Here is a 23,989-nt window from a genome sequence, read left to right on the forward strand (position 1 = left end):
AACGCCGGGGCGGTGGCGTGTTGCAGTTGGTTAGTTGCGCTCACGAAGGGCAACTTCTGAAGGAATTCTCTGTCTCAAATGATAATTTTGAAATATTAACTTTGCAAAATGGCTCCAGGATTATATCGGTGGTCTACTGGCCTCCTAATGCTCGGAGTCAAGTTTTTCTTTATTTTCTTCAAGGAAATGTTAGAATTTGTGTCCCGAAACAAATATGTACTGTTTCTCAGCGGTAACCTGAACATAGATTTGCTATCTGTTTCCAGCATAAGTAGTGATATTCAGTCAATTCTCATATCTAGTGGACTTAAATATGTTATAAATAACCAACCCGCATGACTGATAGAACATCAAGTCTACTTTATCTCTTTATCACAAATGCAGACTGTGAAATTGTGTCAAGTGGAACACTTACGTGCGATATTAGTGACCATCTTCCTGTCTTTGCTTTTATTTCTGATGGAAATGAAGTAAAGCGTGAATGTTGCAGTCCTGTGCATACGCAGGATATTACAGATTATTCCCTTTATGCCTTTTCAAATGGAAGTTCGGATTTATGATTGCAGTCATGTTCCATTGTGTACCGACGCAGATAGCGTGCACGAAGCATTTATTGTGGATTTTAAAGCTATGTATGAAAAACATTTTCCAGATATCGTTATCAGAAAATGTAAGAAGTCTCGAACACCTTGGATAAGCACTTCCCTTCACAAGCAGATAAATTTGAAAAACCACATGTACTGGGAATTTGTGGTGAGCAACTCTGCTCTGTTCTGGAAGCGACTAAACAGTCTTATAAAACAGACCAGTGTTTCTAATGTTGACAGCATGCTTGTGAACAACCGCGTTGTCTGAACAGCAGATATTTCAAATATTTTGAATGATCATTTCATAGCTGTAGGAGAGCCTACTAGTTGTAACAGAACAAGCATACCCTCGATTCATAAAACTGCACAATTTTCTGGTAGTATGGCGTTTCTTCCCATTAGTGAGAATGAAGTTAAAAATTTGTTTTACAGCCTAAAAAAATTCCAAGTCATATGATGCAAATGATGTGCAAGTTAAGCCAGTTAAACTCGTTATAGACATAATTGCGCCCATTTTAGTTTAAATTTACAGCTTATGCTTAGACAAGGGCTGCTTTCTGAAGGAAATGCAGATTGCAAAAGTGGTAGCAATTCACGAAGGTGGAAATAAAAATGACCCAAATAATTTTAGGCTGATTTCCATTTTACCTGTTTTTTCGAAAGGCTTAGAAAAATCATACACAAGCAAGTGTATGGTTTCTTAGACAAACACTCGCTCATCTCGACATCACGGTATGGTCTTCTCAAAGGCAAATTTGACGGAATTGGCTTTACTAACACAAAAATAATTTATAACTACGGTGCTTGATGTGAAAGAACTGGCTTTCGGTAAATATTTAGATTTCACGAAAGCCATTCGATACTGTACATCATATCACACTTTTAGCTAAGCTTGAACAACACGGAGTACGTGGTCACGCAAACAAGTTTTTGTCTTCGTGTCTGCAACATCGGTCTCGGCACGTTTGCCATAATGATTCAAACTCAAAAATAAAACCTATCCCGCATGGTGTGCCAGGAGGGAGCATTCTCAGACCACTTCTTTTCGTTGTTTACATTAGTAATCTTTCTTTGAACGCTGAAAATATCAAATGGATAGGATATGTAGACGATACCACAATTTTTTTCAGGGGCACTATTCCAGACACTCTCGTCAATTATGCAAACATTGTGCTCCAGGATATCGCAAACTGGTGTCTTAGAAACTATTTAATAATTAATGCTAAAACAACACATGCGATCATGTTTTGCCCAAAGCATAAGGCCGTAAATCTTGAAGACAGGTTGTATTTAAAAAGTGAAGAAATTAAAATTTTCAATGAGGTTAAAACACTAGGAGCTATATTTTCAGAAAATCTGCTTTGGAACAAACATGTCGAGTGTCTTTGCGGAAAGCTAAACAGAATAACGGGACTGTTACATAGACACCGACATGTCTTGCCTACCATTCTGAAACGAACTGTGTATAACTCACTTTTTCTTTCTACACTAAATTATTGTCACCTAGTCTGGGCAACAACATCAAAACAAAACATCGTTAAACTAAAATTATGTCAAAAACAAGCAATTCGGCTGTAGCTAATCTTTCCTCCAAAGAACACACGTCTAAATATTTTTACGAATGCAAAATAATGCTGGTTGAATTCATTTATTTATTTCGTCTAGCATGCATGTACAGAACAACGTTGAGAAGGGGAAATGTTGATTATGTACATTTGTTTAACCTGAATTGTCGCGAAATTCCCTAAAACACGAGACATGCCGACATTTGGTTAACATGCTTTTGTCGTACTAATTACGGAAACCAATCTGTACTTTACCGCATTGCTGATCTTCTAAACACCCTAATTACATTGGATTAAACCCAGATACTATGCCTCTTCGTCCCCTTTTCACTCATTTCCTTTCGCAAAATCTCACTGTGTGATTCCTGTACTTGTATTTGATAACTGTATACATATTGGTATGCATGTGCATTCCTACCTCTCTGTGTGTGTGTGTGTGTGTGTGTGTTTGTTTGTTTGTGTGTGTGTGCGTGCACGTGTATGTGTGTGCACGCGCGTGCATGCATGTGTGCATGTGTGTGTGGTGTGTGTCCATATGCGTACGTCATCTATTTATATCCAGTTTGATGCATTGGGTGTATTCATTTTTGTTTTCATTTTCTTTTTAACTGCATTGCCACAGCTTACTTTGTGAAATTATTTTGTATGTACCTCTCTGATACCATTTCATTTTTGTGCCACAAAAAAAAATTACTGCCTGTACATCTATGTTACTATTTCTTTTTTTCTTCACATTTTCTGTAAAGTGCCTAGACTTATGTCTTTATGTGCGTATGTTACTGCTGCACACTGTCAAATTGTACCATATGGGGCCGGGCTTAGTCAAGCTGCAGTAATGCAGCTTTTTCCCGCCACCCCTTTTCTTTCTTTGTTGAAAGATGAAATAAAATTTTGCTTTGATTTGATTTGACTTGTTTCCTGACTGCATTGGTAGCGGATCCAGTAGTACCCATTACCTGCCACCTCTCTCTCTCTACTCCCTCTCTAACATTCTCCCTACCTCCTCCCTGGACTGTCATTGCTGTTGCGTGTGAGCAAGGAGGTAAGCGCGGCAGCTCCTGCAATGATTTTGCAGCGGGGGGGGGGGATCATGCCAATCACGGTGTCCAGAAGGTATTGTGTCTCCCAGGCTGCTTCAGAAGGCATTGTGGTATCCCCCAAGGCACGTCAAAGAGCATTGTGGTCCCGCTCTGCGGAAACATCACTGATATCGCCTATCTTGTCTCCCGCACCCCTGCCTTGAGCTCTCAACCACTCCCCGATGCAGCGTGCAAGGCAGCAGCAGTGGAAAAGTCGAAGGAAGAGGCAAAGAAGGCTTCACTTTAAAAAACTGCCATTGCCCCAAGTGACGCATGGCTCAGAACGTGTGGCTCCTAGGCACGACCTCCAAGATTAGGTTCTGCTAGCATGTGCCCATGGTGCACTGAAACATCTTGGAGGGCACGTGCTGGAATGTGCATCATATCCACTAAACTCTCAACGCGTGCGTCGTCTGTTTAGGTGCCATTTAGAAGCTGCTAATAAGAAAACTATACAATTACCAGCCATGTAGCTTTGCCAAGATTGTTTCAGTACAAAAGTAAACTTCCGCTAATTCGATTCTGGCTAATACAACTTTTTGGTTGTCTCGATCCTGTCTGGCACCCATGCAATTCTATGGGCCAAGCCTTTCGTTATTCTGATCCTAAACCTGGCCTTCGCTGGAGAATTCAAACTTGACCAGTCAGCACGCACATGCCTGACCCCTTGGTGACTCCAATAACGACCCCTTATGCGGCACCAATTGCCTCGGCACAGATTAGAAAACTGTGAATGTGTTGAATACACATCATCTCTCGTTGAAAACGACAATCTTTGGCCTGCCCTAGGAATATTTTCAATCGATAGCCATAGCTCCCCAATGTCTAGTTACAGTCTCTACCCAATCGTAACGCACACTTTTTTTTTCTACAAAATGGGCCGAAAGATGCCTGCGCGGTGCAATTGGATACAAAACCAAAGCTGCCTTCACGGTGTTTGTATGCTTTACAGCAAAACAAATATATACTGTGGCAAAGATGCCTTTAGGAAACCGGCCACCATTGTGCAACACTTTTTTTCTTGCTAAAACATTGGGTGTGCATTAGATTTCTACTTTGTTTAGGAGCTTTAATGGCATTTCCAGTTAGTTTGTTACTTTGTACAAATAGAAAATCGGCGCCCATTTGATTTGGATGTATGTTAGAATTGGAAAAATACAGGAAAATGCATCAGGGGTGTGTTCTGGCGTTTTATTGCAATAGCAACTATACGGACACTCCAGGCGCATTTCCACTGTCATCGCTGCCGTGGTATACCGTATAAAGTTCAAGTGAGATAACACCGTTGCAGTGTGCCGTATGCTGTATATGTGCGAGTCTAAGCGTGCGAGGGTGAGAGAGAGAGAGAGGGCTCTTTATAAGAAAAACTGAGAATTTTGCCAGCGCGTATATAACCGCTGGCATGCTACTCTGTATAGGGATGGGGAATGGGATTAAATGATTCCAGAGGAGAGTGGGAGAAAAAGAGAATAAAAATAAATATGAAATGTCCAAGTGGACCTGACACTAATATTTACAGATGACATGGCGGGTAAATTTAGGCTTTTGTATATGAAGTGTGCAATCTTTAAAGCTTTCCTGCTAGACCAATTTCTGACAGGTCTTTGAACAATGAATCCAAAACCCACCACTCTTTTGAAAGACCGGGCATTAGACCTAAGATGCTCGGTAATGTTAGCGGTTCGTGGCAAATCATGTCCATTTGTTGCTCAAAAAATTGTCTCTCGTCATGGTACGCGGGGCATTCTAGTAATATGCGCTCCATTGTCTCTAAGTTACAACAGTTATCACAGTATGGGTTAGTGGTAAGCCCTATGCGGTACAGATAATTGTTTGTGTATGCCATGTTTAGTTGAAGACAATGGTACAACGTGTCTAAGTGTCGAGGAAGTGGTCATGGAATTTTTGGTCTCATTTCTGGGTCAATGTAATGCAGGAACTTATCTTGGTGAAGCGGCAGATTCCAGATGCGATCTTTTTCTTGATAGGCATATTTTTTAGCCATGTTTGAAGTGTTGGGTTTTGTAAAAAATGTTCTTTTGAAATTGCGGTATTGGAGTCCATTTCTGGCAGCTTCATCTGTTCTTTCATTTCCCGAAATGCCGGCATGGCCAGGTATCCACTGGAACTTGATGCAAGGCCCAGCAATCTTAGCCTTGTGGTGAAGATAAGCAATGTCAAATGCTGCAGGTTGATTATCGCAACGCTTGTGCCTGTTCCACATACTTTGTAGGGCTGCTTTTGAATCTGTGAAAATCACCCAGGTCTTTGGCGGCTGCAGTCGTAGTACATACACAAGGGCCTCCTTAATGCCATATAGCTCCGCTGAAGTAGAAGATGTCGCTAGCTCAAGACGAAACGAGAATCGTTGCCCTATAGAGGGAACAAAAAGTCTGCACGATAAACAATGCGGAGTTGTAGAGCCATATGTGCGTTGCGGCTGCATATTCTTTGCGAGGGTGAAACAACAATGGTGGCTCAATCTTGCACGCGCAAGGGAAAAAAGTGAGTAGGTAGTGCACAGTTATCCATTGCGTGGAAGGCACAGAGGAGGAAGGGAAGGGGGGGGGGGGGGGGCTCTACTCTGGTGGCCGTACATTTGGCGTGGCCCTATCTTGAAAGCAATATGCGATGGGAACAGAGCGCGCCGAGTGTTGGTAGCTTCGGGTGTGCTGTGCTCTTGCCGCTCAGTTCGTGAAGCGAGAGGCAGCATGAAGGTCAAGTCACTCACTGCTGCTGCCGCACTTCTTCACTCCAGCATTTCAACTGCGAGTGTGCACGGTTATCGTGGGAGATGTCTTCATGTTTCCTTGTGCATGCGCGACATCATGCATGTTAATTTAGTTAATAAGTGAATGTTTACAAGTTTATATGGCCAATAAAACAACCATCCTTACTTTGTATAGCTGTTTACTAATTTGCTATTGCAGTTGATGCTTTGCCTTTCGGGTGAAACTGCAACTTTTTCCTGCATCTTGTTGAACTGGACCCGCTGGATAATTCGATCAATTTCATCGGTCCCGTCAGAGCCGAATTATTGGAAGCTGACTGTATATACTACTAATATATAACCAATCCAGCCAAAGTGAAATTTTGTTGCAGTTGGCGTTTAACCCTTTAGGCACCAATATTTCCCAAATTTTTATTGACTGATTTATAATAAACATCTTCCATTATTGTAAAACCGGAAATTCATTAGTTATTTCTGTTGTCTGTTACTGTTAATTTTTCCATGTTTTTGAGCTGCACATAGGCATGGCCACAGAAACAGTCAGGCTTGTACATTACGAATTAAATGTAATTAATTACTTGTAATTTATGGCACTGTCTTGTATTTTTGTAATTTAACAATTAATTTTTTCTTAGTATTGCTCACTGTAATTCATTAACTCTTTTAAGTAACCAATTACATGTAATTTGTTACATTACTGATGAGACAAGCTGTAACAGGGGATGCAGTTTTAGGAACCTGAATTTGGCGGGAAATTACAACACAACAGAACACCTGAGATCATGCAACACACCAGCTTTGCGGATGTGCATGTTCAGACAGGCAAATCCAGGATCTCAATACCAGTTTCCTCATGGTAATGCTCCACCAGGTGTTGGCCGACGAATTGAACCAGCACTGGTATGTCTCTATAGCGATGACCACTTAGGACGTCAATGCCAAAATATCGCCCATGGACAATTTGTACAACTTTTCATTGACCCCAACCGGGAGTGTCTTCTTCGAGTCCCAGCAAAAATGAAACGCTTTGCGTCACAGAGGAGCCAGATGCTGGGCAATCTTGTATGCAAGATGTCTGTACATTACAGTACCATTCTAACCCTCCAGCACACACATTGAGCAAGTTTTCATTTTCGCTGCTGATGTATTTATGACAAAATGAGGGAAGATGACCAATTAAATCTTAGAAAAGCTATTATTAGTTAAGATAATTGTTAGTTAATTGTGATAAGTAATCAGGAAGGGCTGCAGAGGACGCACTGAATGCGCCAGGCTAGCTCATTCTGATTACAATATCTGTGAAATGTTATAAAAAGTTTGAACAAATGTAACATAAAAGTAATCTATAACTTTTGAGTAATTCCTTAATTATTTTCCTCGGGCAGTAATTGCTAACTGTAATCAATTACATTAGTGAGTAAAGTAATTGTAATTGTTTTTTTTTCTGCAACGTGCACAAGTCTGCGAAAAGTCGACATCAAACTTGATATTTCTTGGAACAGAAGTCTAGTGCTACATGTCGTTCCTGGCGATGCAAGCAAAATAAGTTGCAAAGGTGCCAGCGGCAAAGCGTTTTCTTTGAGCCACGTCTGCGTGGGAGAGGCCGCCAGATGTTTTAACTCTTTCACGTCAGTAGTGCTAAGGTGAAGCTTCAAACACGCCTCACTAGAGCATGCCATGTCTAATTGTTTGATGTGGTGAAGGTGAAGAAAAGTCCAACACTACCATGATTCCGGCCTATAAACAATGCCCGTTGTCACTGCAGCTACCTAATTCCATGTGCCACCATTTTTAAATCACAATACTTGCACTGCATTTCCAGCAACAGTACCCACAAAAAATAAATTTTCTGGGAAGCTGGCACTATCTAGCACCACAGTGTTCACACTTAAATGGTAAAACGACTGCCACTCATCTGCGGCAATCAGCAGACAAAAGAAACTCCTTGGATGAGTAGGACGCTTCATGGGCATATATTGGAAAAAATGCAAGGACGAGTGAGACTCATCGTTGGCATGGGAAAGGTTAACAATGTTGCATTGTTAAGAACACTGAGTACCCTCGCGCAGCCTCCACTTCATCTGGGTTACAAGATGCTCCAGGCGGCTCTGTGACGGGTTTACCAGCTTCAGCTTGTACTCGACATTTCCCTCGGCTGCCTCCGGGGGCAGCCACAGCTCCTCTGAATCAGGCCCAAACAGCGACTCCATAGTGGCAGGATTTATGGTGCAGGGTTCCACAACTTGTGTCACTAAAGGCACTTTAGTGAGACATCCTCTCTAGGACATCATGTCCTGCAAAAGAACAAACCACATTTACAAGTATGTTAGGACAGGAATGTTTATATATGACGTAGTAGTTCTGCGGAAACCCGCAAGGTGGAGAGAAGTAATGAATAAAGGGAAAAAGAGACATCCACCCGTTCGTAGCAGTAGCTACAAAGGAAACCCATACGGGTTCCTCGAAAAAAAATCCTCATAGTTGAAGAAAAATTCGTCGTGGTCCGGGACTCGAACCCGGGACCACCGCCTTTCCGGGGCAGCCGCTCTACCATCTGAGCTAACCAGGCGGCTAGCAGATAGCAGGGCGAAGTCGAATTTGTCGACAACACGAAGCAAAGGCAAGAGTTTGCCGTAGTAGTTCTGCGGAAATCCGCAAGGTGGAGAGAAGTAATGAATAAAGGGAAAAAGAGACATCCACCCATTCGTAGCAGTAGCTACAAAGGAAACCCATACGGGTTCCTCGAAAAAAGAAAAAAAAAAGGACATCCACGAAAAAGAGACATCCACGAATGGGTGGATGTCTCTTTTTCCCTTTATTCAATGTTTATATATATGACACATCAGTGTACCATAACATAATTCCTGTGCTTCCATGCTCAAAGTTTGGTGGGGGTGGCACAGTGGCAAGCACCCAGGCTGGCCATGTCAAATTGTTGTGGCTTCACATTAAAACCTTGGCAACTTCTGGCATATGGTGGCCACATCCTCCAGAACACCATTTACAAGGCAGTGAATGTAAGTTGTAGAAAACAAGGGTAACAGTTTCCATACATGATTGGTGACTTCTGGTGTGGTGTCGACTTGCAGCAAGGTGTTTCTACGACAATTAATCAAACATTGGTGTTCTTTATATAAACCTGACACACTGGCACTTCAAGGGCCTTTGGCTTAGGAAACATCTATGGGAAAGGTGTTCGTGGGGACAAACTAAGACAAAGCAGCATCTTCTTTAGACAGGGGCCTCTCAAGGAATGGCAGACATCTGAATTCCTTCATAAGCCTAAAGGGCTAACCTTGTGCACAACTCAACTACAGTAACCTTGTCAAAATAAACATTTTAGTGCCTGAATTTACCCTCGGCAGTCTGGCAGTTAACCTTTAGCGGAGTAATACTCTCAAGCTGGGGCAGCCGTCATGCACTACAGCCACCACCATCGCTTCGCCATTATGTGGCTTCTTCCAATTCTGGCTTAGTATAACTTTTATAGTCCTCCTCTCTGTGTTCACTTGGACAGTTGCATGTGTAGCATGAATCGTATGGACACATCAAATCTGGCGTCAACAGCACACAGGCAGAAAACACTGCACGACCAAGAGCAATTCCTATACACACCAAACAGTGACTGCTCATTGTGTTTAGACCAGTTTTAATTTTGGTTAAAACGGAAAGTGATGTTAAATATTTGATAAATATGCACACTGTAATACACAGCTTTAGTTAGACATTTGCTGTCCATTCAGACCTGTGTATCCTAAGAGTTTGCACACAGTTGCTCAGATCAGTGTGCGAGATGGTGACTTGTGCTTTAAATATTAGCACAACATTTTAGCGAGCAGCGGAAGGAAGAACGCTGCCCCTGCTTCAATGCTGAGTGATCTGAGTGGAGCCTGCCCATGGCTTTGTTGTTTAGCAGCCAAGCTCACTGCACATTACTTGCATCTCTGGAAAACACGCTTATAAAAATTTAAATTAATGCAGCTCTGTGCAGTGTATGAGAGCATGAAATCTGAGCAGAACAGACCACAAGTGATGCAGAGCTATAATGGATGCTGTGACAAGTTCTTAAGATATATTTCAACATTTTTACATGTTTTACGTGTTTTATCAGTTTCTATGTAAACAAGCTGTGCCATTATTTTTACTGTGCTGCTGATAGAAAATATCTATAGGAGACCATGCTGTACTGTTTGTCAGTGGTTAGACTGCCATTGGTAAGGGGTCCTCCAGAATAATAAAAAAAAAGTGAAACTAAATTCCTGAAAGGACTTTAGTTTGGATGTGCACCGGGGGTTTAAGAAATAGTGGTGCCATTGTCAGCATCTCATGCTGAAGGTAACAGTAGTAAATGGTCATTTATTGAATTAATAAATAAAAAGTACGGGAAGGAAATTGCTGCTCACCCCACTGTAGCTGTCGTATGTGGCGACACAAGCGCAGCAGTTTAGCAAAATTTTAAACTGCCCGAACAAGACAAGATGTGAATAGAAACATAGACGCACACACAAAGCACATGGTTGCAGAGCAGTGCTCGCTATCCTTACCACCACCGCCACCACCGAGCCATCTACTATCATCAATGAAAGTGCTCGGCTTAGCTTGTAGCCTTGCGAGGACTAGTAATGTATTGGAAATTAATAAATATCTGTCCTGTTCCACCGTCGTTTTCCTCAGTTACGTGACGGTAACTATTTAGCATAGTCACCTGAATGGCAGTTGTATGGGAGTAAAAGGACAGGCTGGAGTAAAGAAAGGAACTAATATACAACAGAGCGATTAGCTTAGATTTATTCATAATTTTCTTGTGGAGTGACTGCAATGAAGGCAAACTGTGGAAATGGTGTCAGGCCAAGCACATTTTGAATTTGCCCACGTGTTTGCAAGCTCTTCCTGAGGTTTAATGTGCTATTCCTCCAGTAAATCTTATTTGCAAGCAGATTCCTTGAATGTAGCCTAACAAGTTAGTGCTTGCCCTTTCTTTCAGTGATGGTTGCACCAAGTACACTTGAAAGCTGCTCTAGGCCTTCTCTCTTCTTTTTTGTAAATGGATCATTGCACGCCAACTGTACCAACCTTGGCGCTCAAACATATGCGATTTTCTTCCAAAAATTATAGGTGCTTGCGTACAACATAAAAAGTCATTCCACAAAATATATTTCCCTAAAACATTTTTCACCGGCTCAAGTGCCACCTAAACTTTCTCGTAAGACACAAAAGTAAGCACCATAAAAGGCATTGCCAAAAGGGTGGTACCGTTTCCCCAGCCACTTTCTTGGGTATTTATGTTTCCTAGTACAGTGCCACCACTCGCAGACCTTGGCGGAGGATGTGGAACATCCTTTCTGCCGTAGGCGCCACAAGAACATGATCTTTTTTGGATGAAGGCAACCGGTCAATAAACCCACACATGCTATCTGAAGACATCAATGTTGCTGGATTCGAGACCCTCGTTGTGTAATAAACGAGAAGAAAGGGGGTTAACTGAGGGGCCCGATTTTTATTAGTCATATCATAAGAAGCCAACAAACAGTGACACCAAGGACAACATTGGTCTGTGAACGGTAGCACTGGCTAACACTCCCAGGGTTCTACTAGGAAACATAAATACCCAAGAAAGTGGATGGGGAAACGGCGCCGCAGTAGCTCAATTGGTAGAGCATCGCACGCGAAATGTGAAGGTTCTGGGATCGTTCCCTACCTGCGGCAAGTTGTTTTTTAATCCATTTTCATTTCCATTAATTTACTGTTTCTTTATTTCATTTATTAAGCACAAGTAAGTTCCCCTAAGCTGTCCTTGGTATCACTGTTTGTTCGCTTATTATGATATGACTCATAAGAATCGGGCCCCTCGGTTAACCCCCTTTCTTCTCGTTTATTGCCAAAAGCTGCGTTTCATTAAAAAATTTTCCACAGAAGACTGACGATGGGTCTTACACCTAAAATTGCATTCATCGATTATTAGCCATTCCTTCATTTTTGATAAGCCATTAAAAATGAGAAAATTGCTCCATATTTGGGATTTTTTAAAAAATGCTTTCATACAGAAACACACAATTTAACCAAGCAAAGAGCCTAGGAGCTGGGCTTTATGTGACTAATGTTTTTGGGCTGATATACTGCGCAGAAGTACACACAGGTGCTGATAAATATGCAAAAGAGTCATTTTTGCCTTGTGTTTAGCTGCCAATTGAACACTGAGGCAGTCCTAGTAAAAATATGCTAAACAGGGTTTCTGAAGCACATTGTAATCTTTTCAAGCTGAGAAAGTTTTATCAAATTAATTTTTATTTTAAGTGAGAAAAAATGTTTGCATTTGCCTCCCATTGGCTTGGGAAATTTTCGTCTGGTTCGTCTTCAGTGCGAAGCCTCTTGGCAGCAAATATAATGTGTATGGATGAAAGCGTACTCGGGCCGATAGAGGAGTGTACATAAGGTGCTTGCACCGCTTTTAAGTTTATTTCATCACAGCCAGACAAGAAAAGTTGTTTTCTTCACTGCTGTGAGCGCAGTAAGTCAAGCTGAAGTGCAACCCCATGTTGCTGTATGTTATTGACCTGCTTGGCATCCTCACATGGCACCGGGTACCGCACCAACACCCATGTTTGCTACATGACTACTATTTGCACTAAAAGTTAAGGTTGCGAATGGTGCAATTTTTGACAGAAATGTAGAGCATGCTAAGATTACTAATTTTATTAATCAAAACAATCTTTTTGAACGTTCCCGTGGAGTGCTGTTGGGCTTTCATGGCGTCGCGTCACATAAAGTTACGTGCACTTAACCTCAGACGGTCATGTATAAGGAAAGGAATTACATTTTGTGGTTCTGCTATTGTGCCTGGGAAGAAATGAGACAAAATTAAGTGCTGTTCTGGTATTCATTTGTTTTGAGAATGACACACAACATCTACAGGTGACAGCGATTATGACACGGAGACTCCGGCATAGCTGTGTTCCTGGAAGATATGGTACGAAATGTGTTTTTCACTACAGCACGAAGTCATCATCCTGAATAAGAAAGAAAAGCAAAGTTAAACACACATTATCAGAAATATGGATCACATATTAATAACACTAATTTTAGGAGTCAACACACTTGCTTGAATGACCCTGCATAGTGACATTATGCTTTCCCAGAAGGAATTTCATGAGGATGTGTCTAATACTAGAATGGACAACCCTAAAACATGCACACTGACGTGAGAAAACATTTTTCTTCGCTGTGCACACAGCACTTGGATTGTGTGCATGTGTCACTGGGTGTAAGACCTGTCTTCAGTCTCCTGAGGAAAATAAATGTTGATCATTTGTCAACGAAACTCAATTTTTGGCAGCACCTTTTATAGTGCGCACTTTCGTGCCTTACAAGAAGGTTCAGGTGGCACTTGAGCTGGTGAAACATTTTTTTCAAGAAAAATATTTCATAGAGTGACTTTCTGTGTTGTACGCAAGCACCTAAAATTTTTAGAAAGCAATTGCAGATGGCCGAGCACCAAGGTTGGTACAGTTGGCGTGGAATGTCTAGTATGTAAACCATTACTTTATAACTCCGCACATTGAACATTCAGTTCAATGTCATGTACATTCTGAATTAACGGACTGCACAAAAAGTATATAACACTTGCAATCACGATCACATGCTTAATGCACGAATTCTCTACTGCTTCAGCATGTACTTCCCCGAGGAGCTCTGTGCAATGAAACCACTTGCAGGCCGACCTGAACTGTAGTTGGGGTGAGATGCTTGCATGATTCAACTGCAGATCGAGGCAGTACGGCTAACTGTGCTGGTTTGTCGAGGCCTTCGCTTTCGCTAAGAGAGCAATGTGCAAAAGGGGAACCAAAGTCGAAAAGCAAGATATGCGCGCATTTGGAAACATGCACACGCTTGTTGCCTCTGCGAAGGAGGACGACAGATGGGAAGCACTTTGGCGGCGAGGTTACTAGATCAACCTGCAGCAGCAGCTGGTATACCGCGCGCGATAAAACCGGTTCATACCGAATATCACGCGGTGCAAAACAATGCGTGAGCAATCACCTGTTTCCACCCCTCAATCTGAAAGAAACTTGGCGGAGAGTCACAAGAATAATATTTTCGCGCAGGCGAGTGCCAGCAATGCCGACGCTTGTGTGCAAATATATGTCTATGCGCGACCTTGGTTATGACGCGATGGTACGTATCGTGTAAGCAAGCATATGGGCAGCACGATCCCGCGCGTGCCCTATACATATCACATCAACAACGGTGATTCGCGTGACTGGCACTGTTAACCGCGCAGGCAGCATCAAACGTAGATAGAATATTGTCTTGTCATTGAATGAGGCTGTAAGCTATGCCACAGCCGTTACTTTCGCGCAGGCTGATAACAGTCTCGAGAAACGAAACTCAGCGGAAGCGCTGATAGGGTTGGGCGTGTAATCACATCAAGTTTGCGCACTCACTGACAGTCGGTAAGTGGTGTACAGGCACCCAGCCCATTCGCAAGAACCCACACACCTTACGCCATACATCAGCTGCTGGCTGGCATGCATGGCAGCAAATGGCAGCAAATACCGACCGCGCATGCGCAGAAGGGTGCGAGAAATCGAAAATTGGCTCGTTTGTCTGGCACACTTTCATATTATTTTACCTGCCGCTGTTATGCGCGTGCAGCCCTCTCAACAACGTAAACAGCCATATGAGACAGCGAATGACGCAAGCTCTTTCGGTTTGTTGCCTGCTTCAAGTGCGAGCGCGCGATAAGCACAGCTAGAAACCGAAACTGCTGAATTCTTGCACGGTTTTCTCTTTTCCCTCGAATGCGGCGATGCGCTAGCTCCCGGATGCGTGTTTTTATTTGCTCCCAAGCCCAGCGCTCGATCGCTGCGCCGCCCGCACGTACCACCTTTCTAGGTACTTTTTCGCCGTAGCGCCATAGAATAAAGAAGATACTGGTAGCGCCATGACACGCGCCCTACTAGATCGTTCTATTTGGTTTTGCTCCCCTGGCTGTGCCAGGGCGCGCGGTGTGTTCGGCCCAGCCTGCATTCGCTGTGTTTAGGCGGTGTAGTTAAATTTTAGGTAGTGACTACAGTGACGGGGCCCGGCACTTTAACATCTGCGCTACAGTGACGGGGCCCGGTACTTTAACATCCACACTACGGTGACGGGGCCCGTCGCTTTAACAACAACACTACACCGACGGGGCCGTCACTATAAAGATGTCGGTATTGGGGGCGAGGACGACTTACGGAGTCACCATCTGTCGGAAGCGCCTCACATGCGTCGGCGTTAAATAAAGGTTAAATAAACATACTACGCGGCAGCCCTCCTGAGCAATTTTGCAAGTACTCTCGAAATGGCAGTATTCTACCTTTAAAATAATCATGTTGGACAAACAGAAATAATAATAATAATATATGGGGTTTTACGTGCCAAAACCACTTTCTGATTATGAGGCACGCCGTAGTGGGGGACTCCGGAAATTTTGACCACCTGGGGTTCTTTAACGTGCACCTAAATCTAAGTACACGGGTGTTTTCGCATTTCGCCCCCATCGAAATGCGGCCGCCGTGGCCGGGATTCGATCCCGCGACCTCGTGCTCAGCAGCCTAACACCATAGCCACTGAGCAACCACGGCGGGTTGGACAAACAGAAAGCACAGAATGGTTTACAAACGCTATCTCTTTGCCTACTACGTACAGTAAGCTGGGACACTGCGAGCGGTCGCCGCAATCGATTCCACCGAACCGGTTTGCGCGAAACGTAAGCAATCGCTGAGAAAACTATGTGAAATATGTTCTTATAGTGGGATGGCTGTCTGTGTAAATAAATGTAGCATAACAGAATGAAGCTGCAATGCAGCGATCGCACGGGTTCGCGGTGACCGACTTCGCGTCTGCATGCATGTCCTCGCGCAATGCTTCGCTTTCGCGCCGAGCACGTTTTCGCACCGTGCCGTGAGCTTTATGCCGCAGCATATGAGCACTTGACAGTACGCAAGCTACCACTGTTGCATGGACACTGTCGGAGCTGTTCAAAAATAATTTCGTTATAGCTAGGGTCTTCGACGCCTACGGCGACTTGTGATGTTCCGTCGCGATGATTCAGTCTTAATTTTCTTTTTCTTTTCTTCTAAAGTCTTGGAAGCTTCAATATCATTATTTCTCAAATTTCATCGAACTGCATGTTTATCGGTCTTCTAAGCGAGCAATTACCCGCTGCTTCTTTTTCTTAATTCAGTAGAATATTCATTGTCTGGTGCTACACAAGCAGGAACATGGGCCGTGCCTTTTTAAATGTGTTTTTACCGTTCGCCTTCCATTACAGTGAACTTTCTTTCTTTATTATAATCATCATACGTGTTACAGTGCATACGCAAAAGATTGTACATTCGTGGACAAGTACCCATTGCGGTCGTTCGATCCGTATGTGTGCAATCAATGTATTCGATTACTGCACGGAAGTTGCTGACATTGTGAAATTCACGTGGTGTTGTGGACAGTACTGGAATAAAATACCGCGGTCCGTGAAGTGCTTGGCATCCCCATAGGCGCCAGCACCGAGAAGCTCATGCAGCTGGGGGTCCACAACACTTTCGATGAAGTTGGGTCACAGAAGTTAGTCCAGGTTGCCAGGCTCGCTTCTTCGCCTGCGGGGAGGCGGATCCTGGAGGCGCTGGACTTTAACCCGTCAGGGAAAGGCGGTGCGTGCTCGACGCGTGGTCGCGGGAGGCCGTCACGGTCTCGCCGTTCCCGCGCAACGTGCACCCGCAACGCAATGTAGGCACACGCCGGGCCCGAGCGGCCGTACTTCTCGGATCCGTCGCCGACGATCCACGATCGGTCGCGTTCGTCGACGTCGCCCAATATGGTTAGTCCGACCGGCTCGCGGCGGCCGTGGTGGATCACAGGGGCAACCTAACGCCGCGTCCGTGCGGCGCAGGTATCCGGATTGCGGAGATCCATTCTGCACTTTAGAACACATGCTCTGGCGGTGTCCCTCGTTACGGGACCAAGGTCATCTCACCACAGAAGAAGAGTGGGAGGAGGCGGTCAGGCACGGCCTGCCCTTCCCAACGTCGGAACGGCTCGCGGCGGCCCCCTCCCTCATAAGGGGGTTTCGGAGTCGCTCCTCAAGACCTTCATAAAGTTCACTGCCTGCCGTGAAGTGCTCGAAGTTGTTTGCATAGAATGTTTGAAAGAAGCTTGTGCGGACATTGACGTCGCTACAGTGTTGACGTAAAGTGCCGGTCCCGTCTGTGGTTAAGGAGACGGGCCCCGTCACTGTAGTGTATATGTTAAAATGCCGGGCCCCGTCACTGTAGTACAGATGTTAAAGTGCCGGGCCCCGTCACTGTAGTGCACGCATATGTTAAAGTACCGGGCCCCGTCACTGTAGTACAGATGTTAAAGTGCCGGGCCCCGTCACTGTAGTCACTGCCTAAATTTTAATTCTGAATGCTTAAGATTACCCTAAGCTTACCTTAAGCTTAATTTGTATGCTTACCCAAAGGGAAAACCGTCCCTTCGTCCGTCCCGTAATAAGACGACCGCTTTCGAGATAGCGCCCGCAGTTTCTGCGTGATTTTTTTTTTTTCTTGTTCCTGGACGTTGCGTATGCGTATTGTATGCATCGCTAACGCCTTGCTATTGTTTCTGCTGGAAGAGAGATAGTTATGTCAAGAAGGAAAGGAAGCTTGAGCGCAGTGATGATGTGGCTAGTGGTGCGAGAAACCCTCCATGCCCCACGATTATCCCAGCTTTTGTAGATCGAAGCGCCTCGCACACCACGACCAACTTCTTATCCCATCCCTTTATCCCCTTATCCAAACTGAAAAAATTCGTCCAGTGTTGCGTCAGATTCCGCACGCAACTCTTATTTCGAAACAGCCTAGGCGGCTTGTTTTGAAAAACCTATGTTCTCTTAAGCGCGCCCGCTTCCTTAAAATACTTCCAGAGGGCGTTCGCCTCCGCGCATCACCGCACCTGCAAGAGGCCGTGCGCCATGTTTCGACCAGAAAGCCTGCCTTCGTGCATAGAGTTTCCCGGTAAACATTACGGTTATACAGTAAAAGCTCATTAATTCGAACCGCAAGGGGAAGCCGCTTCAGTTCGAATTAACGAAAGTTCGAACTAACGAAAGTGAAGGAGGGCAACAGTACACTGCGATTTGGAAGCAGTAGGGCATGTCAGAAATTTGGCGTGTCAGAAAGTGATGGCGTGTGCCGCGGGCACATGCCATCTTCAAGTCGAAGCTCTGGGTCCGACTGTGCCACACCACCGATGTCCACTGAAACGAACGTTAGCCGAGGCTTAACACCATCACAATGAATCGCGACGGCCGATACCTCCTAAGCTGAAAACAGAGGTGCACAACCGATGAAGACTGCTGAGACAAAGACGCTGAACATGTGAAGGTGGCGAAGGCCCTGATTCGTTGGTTCTTGATTGCAAGCGCAGCTGCGACGTACTTGATTCGCTGTGTTTTGGAGCTTGCCGTGCCATCCCCGCACAACATTAGCAGCTGCACAAGATTTGGAAAGCCTCCGAGATTCGCAACGGGAAAGAAGTCTCAGAGGTTACGTAGAACGGAGAGGCGGCAGCCGCTGCTGCCTTCTGGCTGACCCCGCGTCGATTATATTTTTTCCGCTTTTGCCTTCTCTCGCCGTTCTCTCCATTTCGGAGGCAATACAGCCTTGTGTGTAGGCAGTAGGCGCGTTTCTCTGGGCATGTGCCAGGCTAGCGTAGTTCTAATTATCCGTGAGGGAACCTTCTCGCGTTCGAATTAACGGACTTTTTTATACATAGACTTCTGTGGAGCTTGGCCGGACCAAATCATACAGTTCGAATTATCCATAAATTCGAATTATTGAAGTTCGAATTAACGAGCTTTCACTGTATAGGCTGTAGTTGCCGGGAATTGTGGGAAGCAGTCGGGCATCTTTGAATGCTATCGCGTTCCACTCTTAAAGGCGAAGCCTAAGCGTCCTTCAATTTTTTTGCATGTGCGTCTAGCAGTGCTTTAGTTTAAGTCGGTATGGCCAGGACTGAATAACTATAAAAGCAATTTCCGAATTCGTCTCACTTGCTTATCCTATGTTTCAGGTCACCCGCCGTGGTTGCTCGGTGGCTATGGTATTGGGCTGCTGAGCACGAGGTCGCGGGATTGAATCCCGACCACGGCGGCCGCATATCGATGGGGGCGAAATGCGAAAACACCCGTGTGCTTTGATTTAGGTGCACGTTAAAGAACCCCAGGTGGTAGAAATTTCCGGAGTCCTCTACGGCGTGCCTCATAATCATAAAGTGGTTTTGGCACGTAAAACCCTGTAATTAAAAAAAATAAATGATGTTTCAGGTCCGCCGGCAGTGGACGAACTTGTACCTAGGCTGTTATGCGATGAACAAGATCGAAACCAGTTCAAGCTTGATGTGGACGGCTGGTAAGGGCTGGAAATCGTGAATTTGAACTTAGGAAGTACGTTTCGACTCAATTTGCACGTCAGTAAATGGATACACAAGCGCATACGACATTCCCGGCCGTTGTCGGTGCGATGTTCTCATTCGGCGGCCGATCCCACGGCGATCGGCACACTGATTTTTCCGGCGTCGTGGGCATGAAAGTCTAATCTTATCGACATCAGTGTCGTGTGAAGAGAATTCATGGGACGGCCGGCTAGAAAAGCCAAGGAGGAAGGTAGGGACCTCGTCCAGTGTGAGAGGTGTGAACGATGGTGTTATTTGGATGAAACGACATTCAAAACTGTGGCGGAGGCGGAAGGGAACGGCTTCATGTGCAGGCTGTGTAAGGTGATTGAGAATTTGGAGAAGCAGCTAAAGAGTGAAATGGCGAGGACAAAGGAGGAACTCGAGAAAGAAAAAACGAAACGCGCAGAGTTTGAGGAAAGGGTCGAGAAGGGGTGGGCCTCAAGAATGGAGGCTGTAGAACAGAAATGGAGTGAGGAGCGAGAGAAAGGGCAGCAATTGGAAAAACAATTGAAAGAGATGAGAGAGAGAGAAGCTGAGAGGGAGGCATAGCAGGAACTGAAGAAAAAGGAAGCAGGAGGATCACCCAGTAGAGCAGAATTGGGGGCGGACACGTTAACGTGGGGACCGCGGGAGACACAGGTACAGAGGGATGAGACGACAGGAGGCAGGGAAGACCCAGCCGACAGAGACAGGAGGGAGGCAAGATTTGCTTGAAGACAGAAAGGTCTGGGTCGTTGGAAGCTCCAACGTATCGCGAATGCAAACAGCACTCCTCAGAACAGTGCAGTATGACAGACGAGTGAAGGTCGAATGCATGCCGGGGGCTCGATTCGAAGCTGTGGCGGAGAGAGCCAAAAGCAAACTGAATGAAAACAGAGAGGGAAGAAACCTGGTAATTTTGCACGCTGAGGTGAATGACGTCCTGCAGAATAGGGGGCGAATGCTGGGCAGACAGATTCAAGAGAGAGTGGCGAAATTAAGGGCGACCTCTGAGGCGGTGCACATTGCCCTGTGTACTGTCCCAGAGGTCAGGGGAGCGGGCCCTTTCATTGAAGAACAGGTAGTGGCGGCAAATGTAGTGATTAGGGAGTTGGGGCGAGCCCTCAAGTGTGATGTGGTGGAGGTGAACAGAATGATTGGGGGGAAAAACTTCCCCCCTTTCAGCCCGGATGGCATTCACTACACTACACCAGCGGCAAGGCAGGTAGGACTGAGGGTGGGTCGTAGGGCTCAGGCTTTTTTGCAGGCGCACAGGGCGACCCTGCAAGCCAAAACGTAAAAGATGAAGGACAGGGGAGGGGGGGCAGGACAGGAGCACGGAAGAGGAAGAGGAAGGCAGTAAATGCGGGGTTCATCAACATGCAGGGGGGAAGAAATCGCATTAAGTGGGACGAATAGAAGAACAGTTACTAACGGAAAATTTTCAGGTATATGGAGTTGCCGAAACCCATTTAAGAGATGAGGAAGAGCCACCATACATTGCAGGATACACCTGGGTTGGGTGCAACAGAAAAAGAAAAGAACGCAGAGGAGGAGGCCTTGGGGCGCTAGTGAAGGGACAGGACTGGGAAAGGGTAAGGGAGAGCTGCAGTGAGCACATGTGGCTCAAGGGCACCGTAGGGAATGTTGAGACAATCCTGGGAGTTGTGTATCTGAAAACGGGGAATGAGTCGAAAGAGGAGAATGCAAAACATTTCAAATGTATGGCCAAGGACATCAGCGAGTTAGCTATGAAACGGGAGATAATCATCCTAGGGGACATGAATGCACATTTGGAATATATTGACGGGGCGACAGATGCAACAGGGCAGATGTTAGTAGATTTTTGTGAGGCTCATGATTTTGTGATAGTTAATACTGAAATTAAATGCGATGGGAAAATAACATGGGAAAGAAATAACACCCACTCAACAATCGACTACTGCCTAATGTCCCACAAGCAGTATGAACGGTTGGGATGTATGGAAATTGATGAAGAAGGTACAAAAAGCCTGGGGAGTGATCACAAACGAATCAAAATCAGTTTTGGAAGGACAGTACCACTGGTAGAAACTAAAGAAAGGAAAGGAATGAGCAAATTGAATGACAGGCAGCTACAAGAAGTGGCGAAAAACATTGAAAGCATGGTATCCAAGCAACCGCAAAGGGCATGGACATACGACGAGTTAATAGGTATGTTTAAATGAGAGCTAGAGAAGGGACAGATTAGGAAACTAGGAAGTAAGCAGGGAAAATATAAACCGAAAAGCTGGTGGGACCGAGAAGTTAAGGAGGCCTAAGAGCAACGCAAAGATGCGTGCAGGAAACACAGAGCAGCGAAGAAAAGGGGAGCCACACCAGAAGAGGTGGAGACAAAATGGGAGGATTACCGTGCAATGAAAAGAGAAGCATTGGCATTAATTCAAGCCAAGATAGTAAAAGTTGGGGTACAGTGGATGTTAGAGATGCGAAAAAAAGACAGGAATGCCTCTAAGAAATTTTGGGAACACATAAGGCAACAGAGTAAGAAGACAGAGGTGGTTCAGCACTCACTGACCACACCAGAAGGAACAAAGGTAGAGGGAGAGGAAGCTCAGGAATATATTAGGTTCACAATAGAGGCAGCATTTGCAGAGCCAGTGGGTAGCGAAATGGAGAACAATGACAACAGCAGGACAGAATTAGAGGAGGAGTACAGAAGGATGACAAGTAAGGAATGGGGCAGAATAGAACACAAGGTCCCCTTGGGAACAGCGACAGGACCTGATGGCATACCTATGAAATTGATAAGCATATTAGGACAGAAAAGTAAATTCAAATTACGACAACTTATTGAACAAATAGTAGTAGGGGGAGATGTTCCACAGGACTGGAAATCATGCAGAATGATATTAGTTTACAAAGGTAAGGGAAGCAAGGACAACATTAAATCCTACAGGCCAATAACTATCACATCAGTCATATACAGAGTAGCAATGCAGATGGTGAAAGAGAGAATGGAGGAATGGGCAGAACATGAAGAGATCTTGGGAGAACTGCAGAATGGATTTAGAAGGAACAGAAGGCTAGATGATAATTTATTTGTTATAACACAGTGCATATAGATAGCGACAGCCAGGCAGAAACCGCTATGGATAGCTTTTTTAGACATTAGAGGAGCCTATGATAATGTAAACCGAGAAAAGTTATGGAGCCAGTTGAGGGAATATGGTCTAGATAGAAAGATGATTGAGTTCCTACAACAAGTTTATACAGATAATGAGGTAGAGATAACATGGGAGGGGGAAACTACAAAGCCAGCTAAAATAAGAAGAGGTCTCAGGCAAGGCTGTCCACTGTCGCCTCTGCTTTTTATGATCTACATGAGCCAAATGGAAAAGAGACTAGAACAGAGCACAATAGGAACTGACATAAGCTATATGATGGAAGGGCAGAAGGTAGCTCAAGTACTAGCCGGACTGATGTATGCAGATGATATTGTACTGCTTGCTGACACCCGAGTGGGGCTACAGGAACTAATGAGCATATGTGGAGAGGAGGGAGAAAAATTGGGACTGCAATTCAGTAGAGAGAAGTCTGGGATAATAATATACAATGAAGAAAGGGGGGAACCATTGGAAATACAAAGCACTAAGATTGATCATGTTGAAAAATACAAGTATTTGGGCATATGGCTAAACGAGGGCAAAAAGTACTTGGAAGAACAGGAAAAAATTATGAATGAAAAAGTGAAAAGGAACTCAGCTGTAATGAAACACAAGGCACTTTGGAACTATAATAGGTACGAGGTGGTTAGGGGGCGTATGGAAAGGGGTTATGGTACCTGGCCTCACATTCGGAAATTCAGTACTGTGCATGAAATCGGAAGTTCAGGCATGCATGGAAACGAGACAGAGAAATGTAGGCAGGTTGGCCTTAGGAGCACACGGGAACACCCCTAATGAGGGAGTGCAGGGGGACATGGGATGGACGTCATTCGAAGGTAGAGAGGCAATAAGTAAACTAAAATTTGAACAGAGATTCCCAGCACTGGAGGAAAAAAGGTGGGCAGGAAAAGTGTACAAATATCTGTACATGAAAAGTTTGAACACAAAGTGGACACTCAGAACGAGGAAGCTGAGGAATAGATACCTACAGCCGAGGGAGGGGGCCCAACGTGGTGCTGGTGTGGGAAAGGAGGTGAAGGAGACGGAAAGAAAAATGTGGGAAGAAGGAATGCTCGGAAAGCCAGCGCTATCAATGTATAGGTCACAAAAACAGGAGATTAAGAGAGAGCTCTTATTTGATAACTCGCGGGGCAGCTCACTATTATTCGAAGCTAGGACGGGGGTTTTGAGAACGAAAACATACAGGGCTAAATTTGAAGACGTGGACCTTCGGTGCACAGCTTGCGGAGCCGAAATGGAGACCATCGAGCATATAGTGCTAAGATGCACAGACCTTCGCCCGACCCTGGCAGAGGGAACAGTGGCAGATATGGAAGGGGCATTAGGTTTTCCCGGGGAACGAGGGCAAATAGACGAGAAAAGAGTGGCAGTAACGAAGGGGAGGCTAGAGGATTGGTGGAGGAAGTCAAGG

At 44.9% G+C, this 23,989-nt stretch overlaps 1 protein-coding gene across 7 annotated transcripts in view; it reads right to left on the reverse strand.

The window, feature by feature from the left end:
- The window catches only part of LOC135906106 (GTP-binding protein 2), a 133,904-nt gene extending 110,119 nt beyond the window's left edge, over positions 1 to 23,785 (reverse strand). Inside the window, exons 1-2 of one of the 7 annotated variants that reach the window (XM_065437314.2) lie at positions 23,762 to 23,785; positions 8,022 to 8,256 (exon numbers count right to left, since the gene is read on the reverse strand). In XM_065437314.2, the coding sequence (XP_065293386.1) occupies positions 8,022 to 8,172 (151 nt within the window). In that variant the 5' untranslated portion in view covers positions 8,173 to 8,256; positions 23,762 to 23,785. The other 6 variants (XM_065437315.2, XM_065437312.2, XM_065437309.2 and 3 more) reach the window with 6 other exon arrangements.
- Positions 23,786 to 23,989: the final 204 nt, after the last annotated feature.

The sequence above is a fragment of the Dermacentor albipictus genome, chromosome 9 (genome assembly GCF_038994185.2).
Source record: "Dermacentor albipictus isolate Rhodes 1998 colony chromosome 9, USDA_Dalb.pri_finalv2, whole genome shotgun sequence".
NCBI lineage: Eukaryota > Metazoa > Arthropoda > Arachnida > Ixodida > Ixodidae > Dermacentor > Dermacentor albipictus.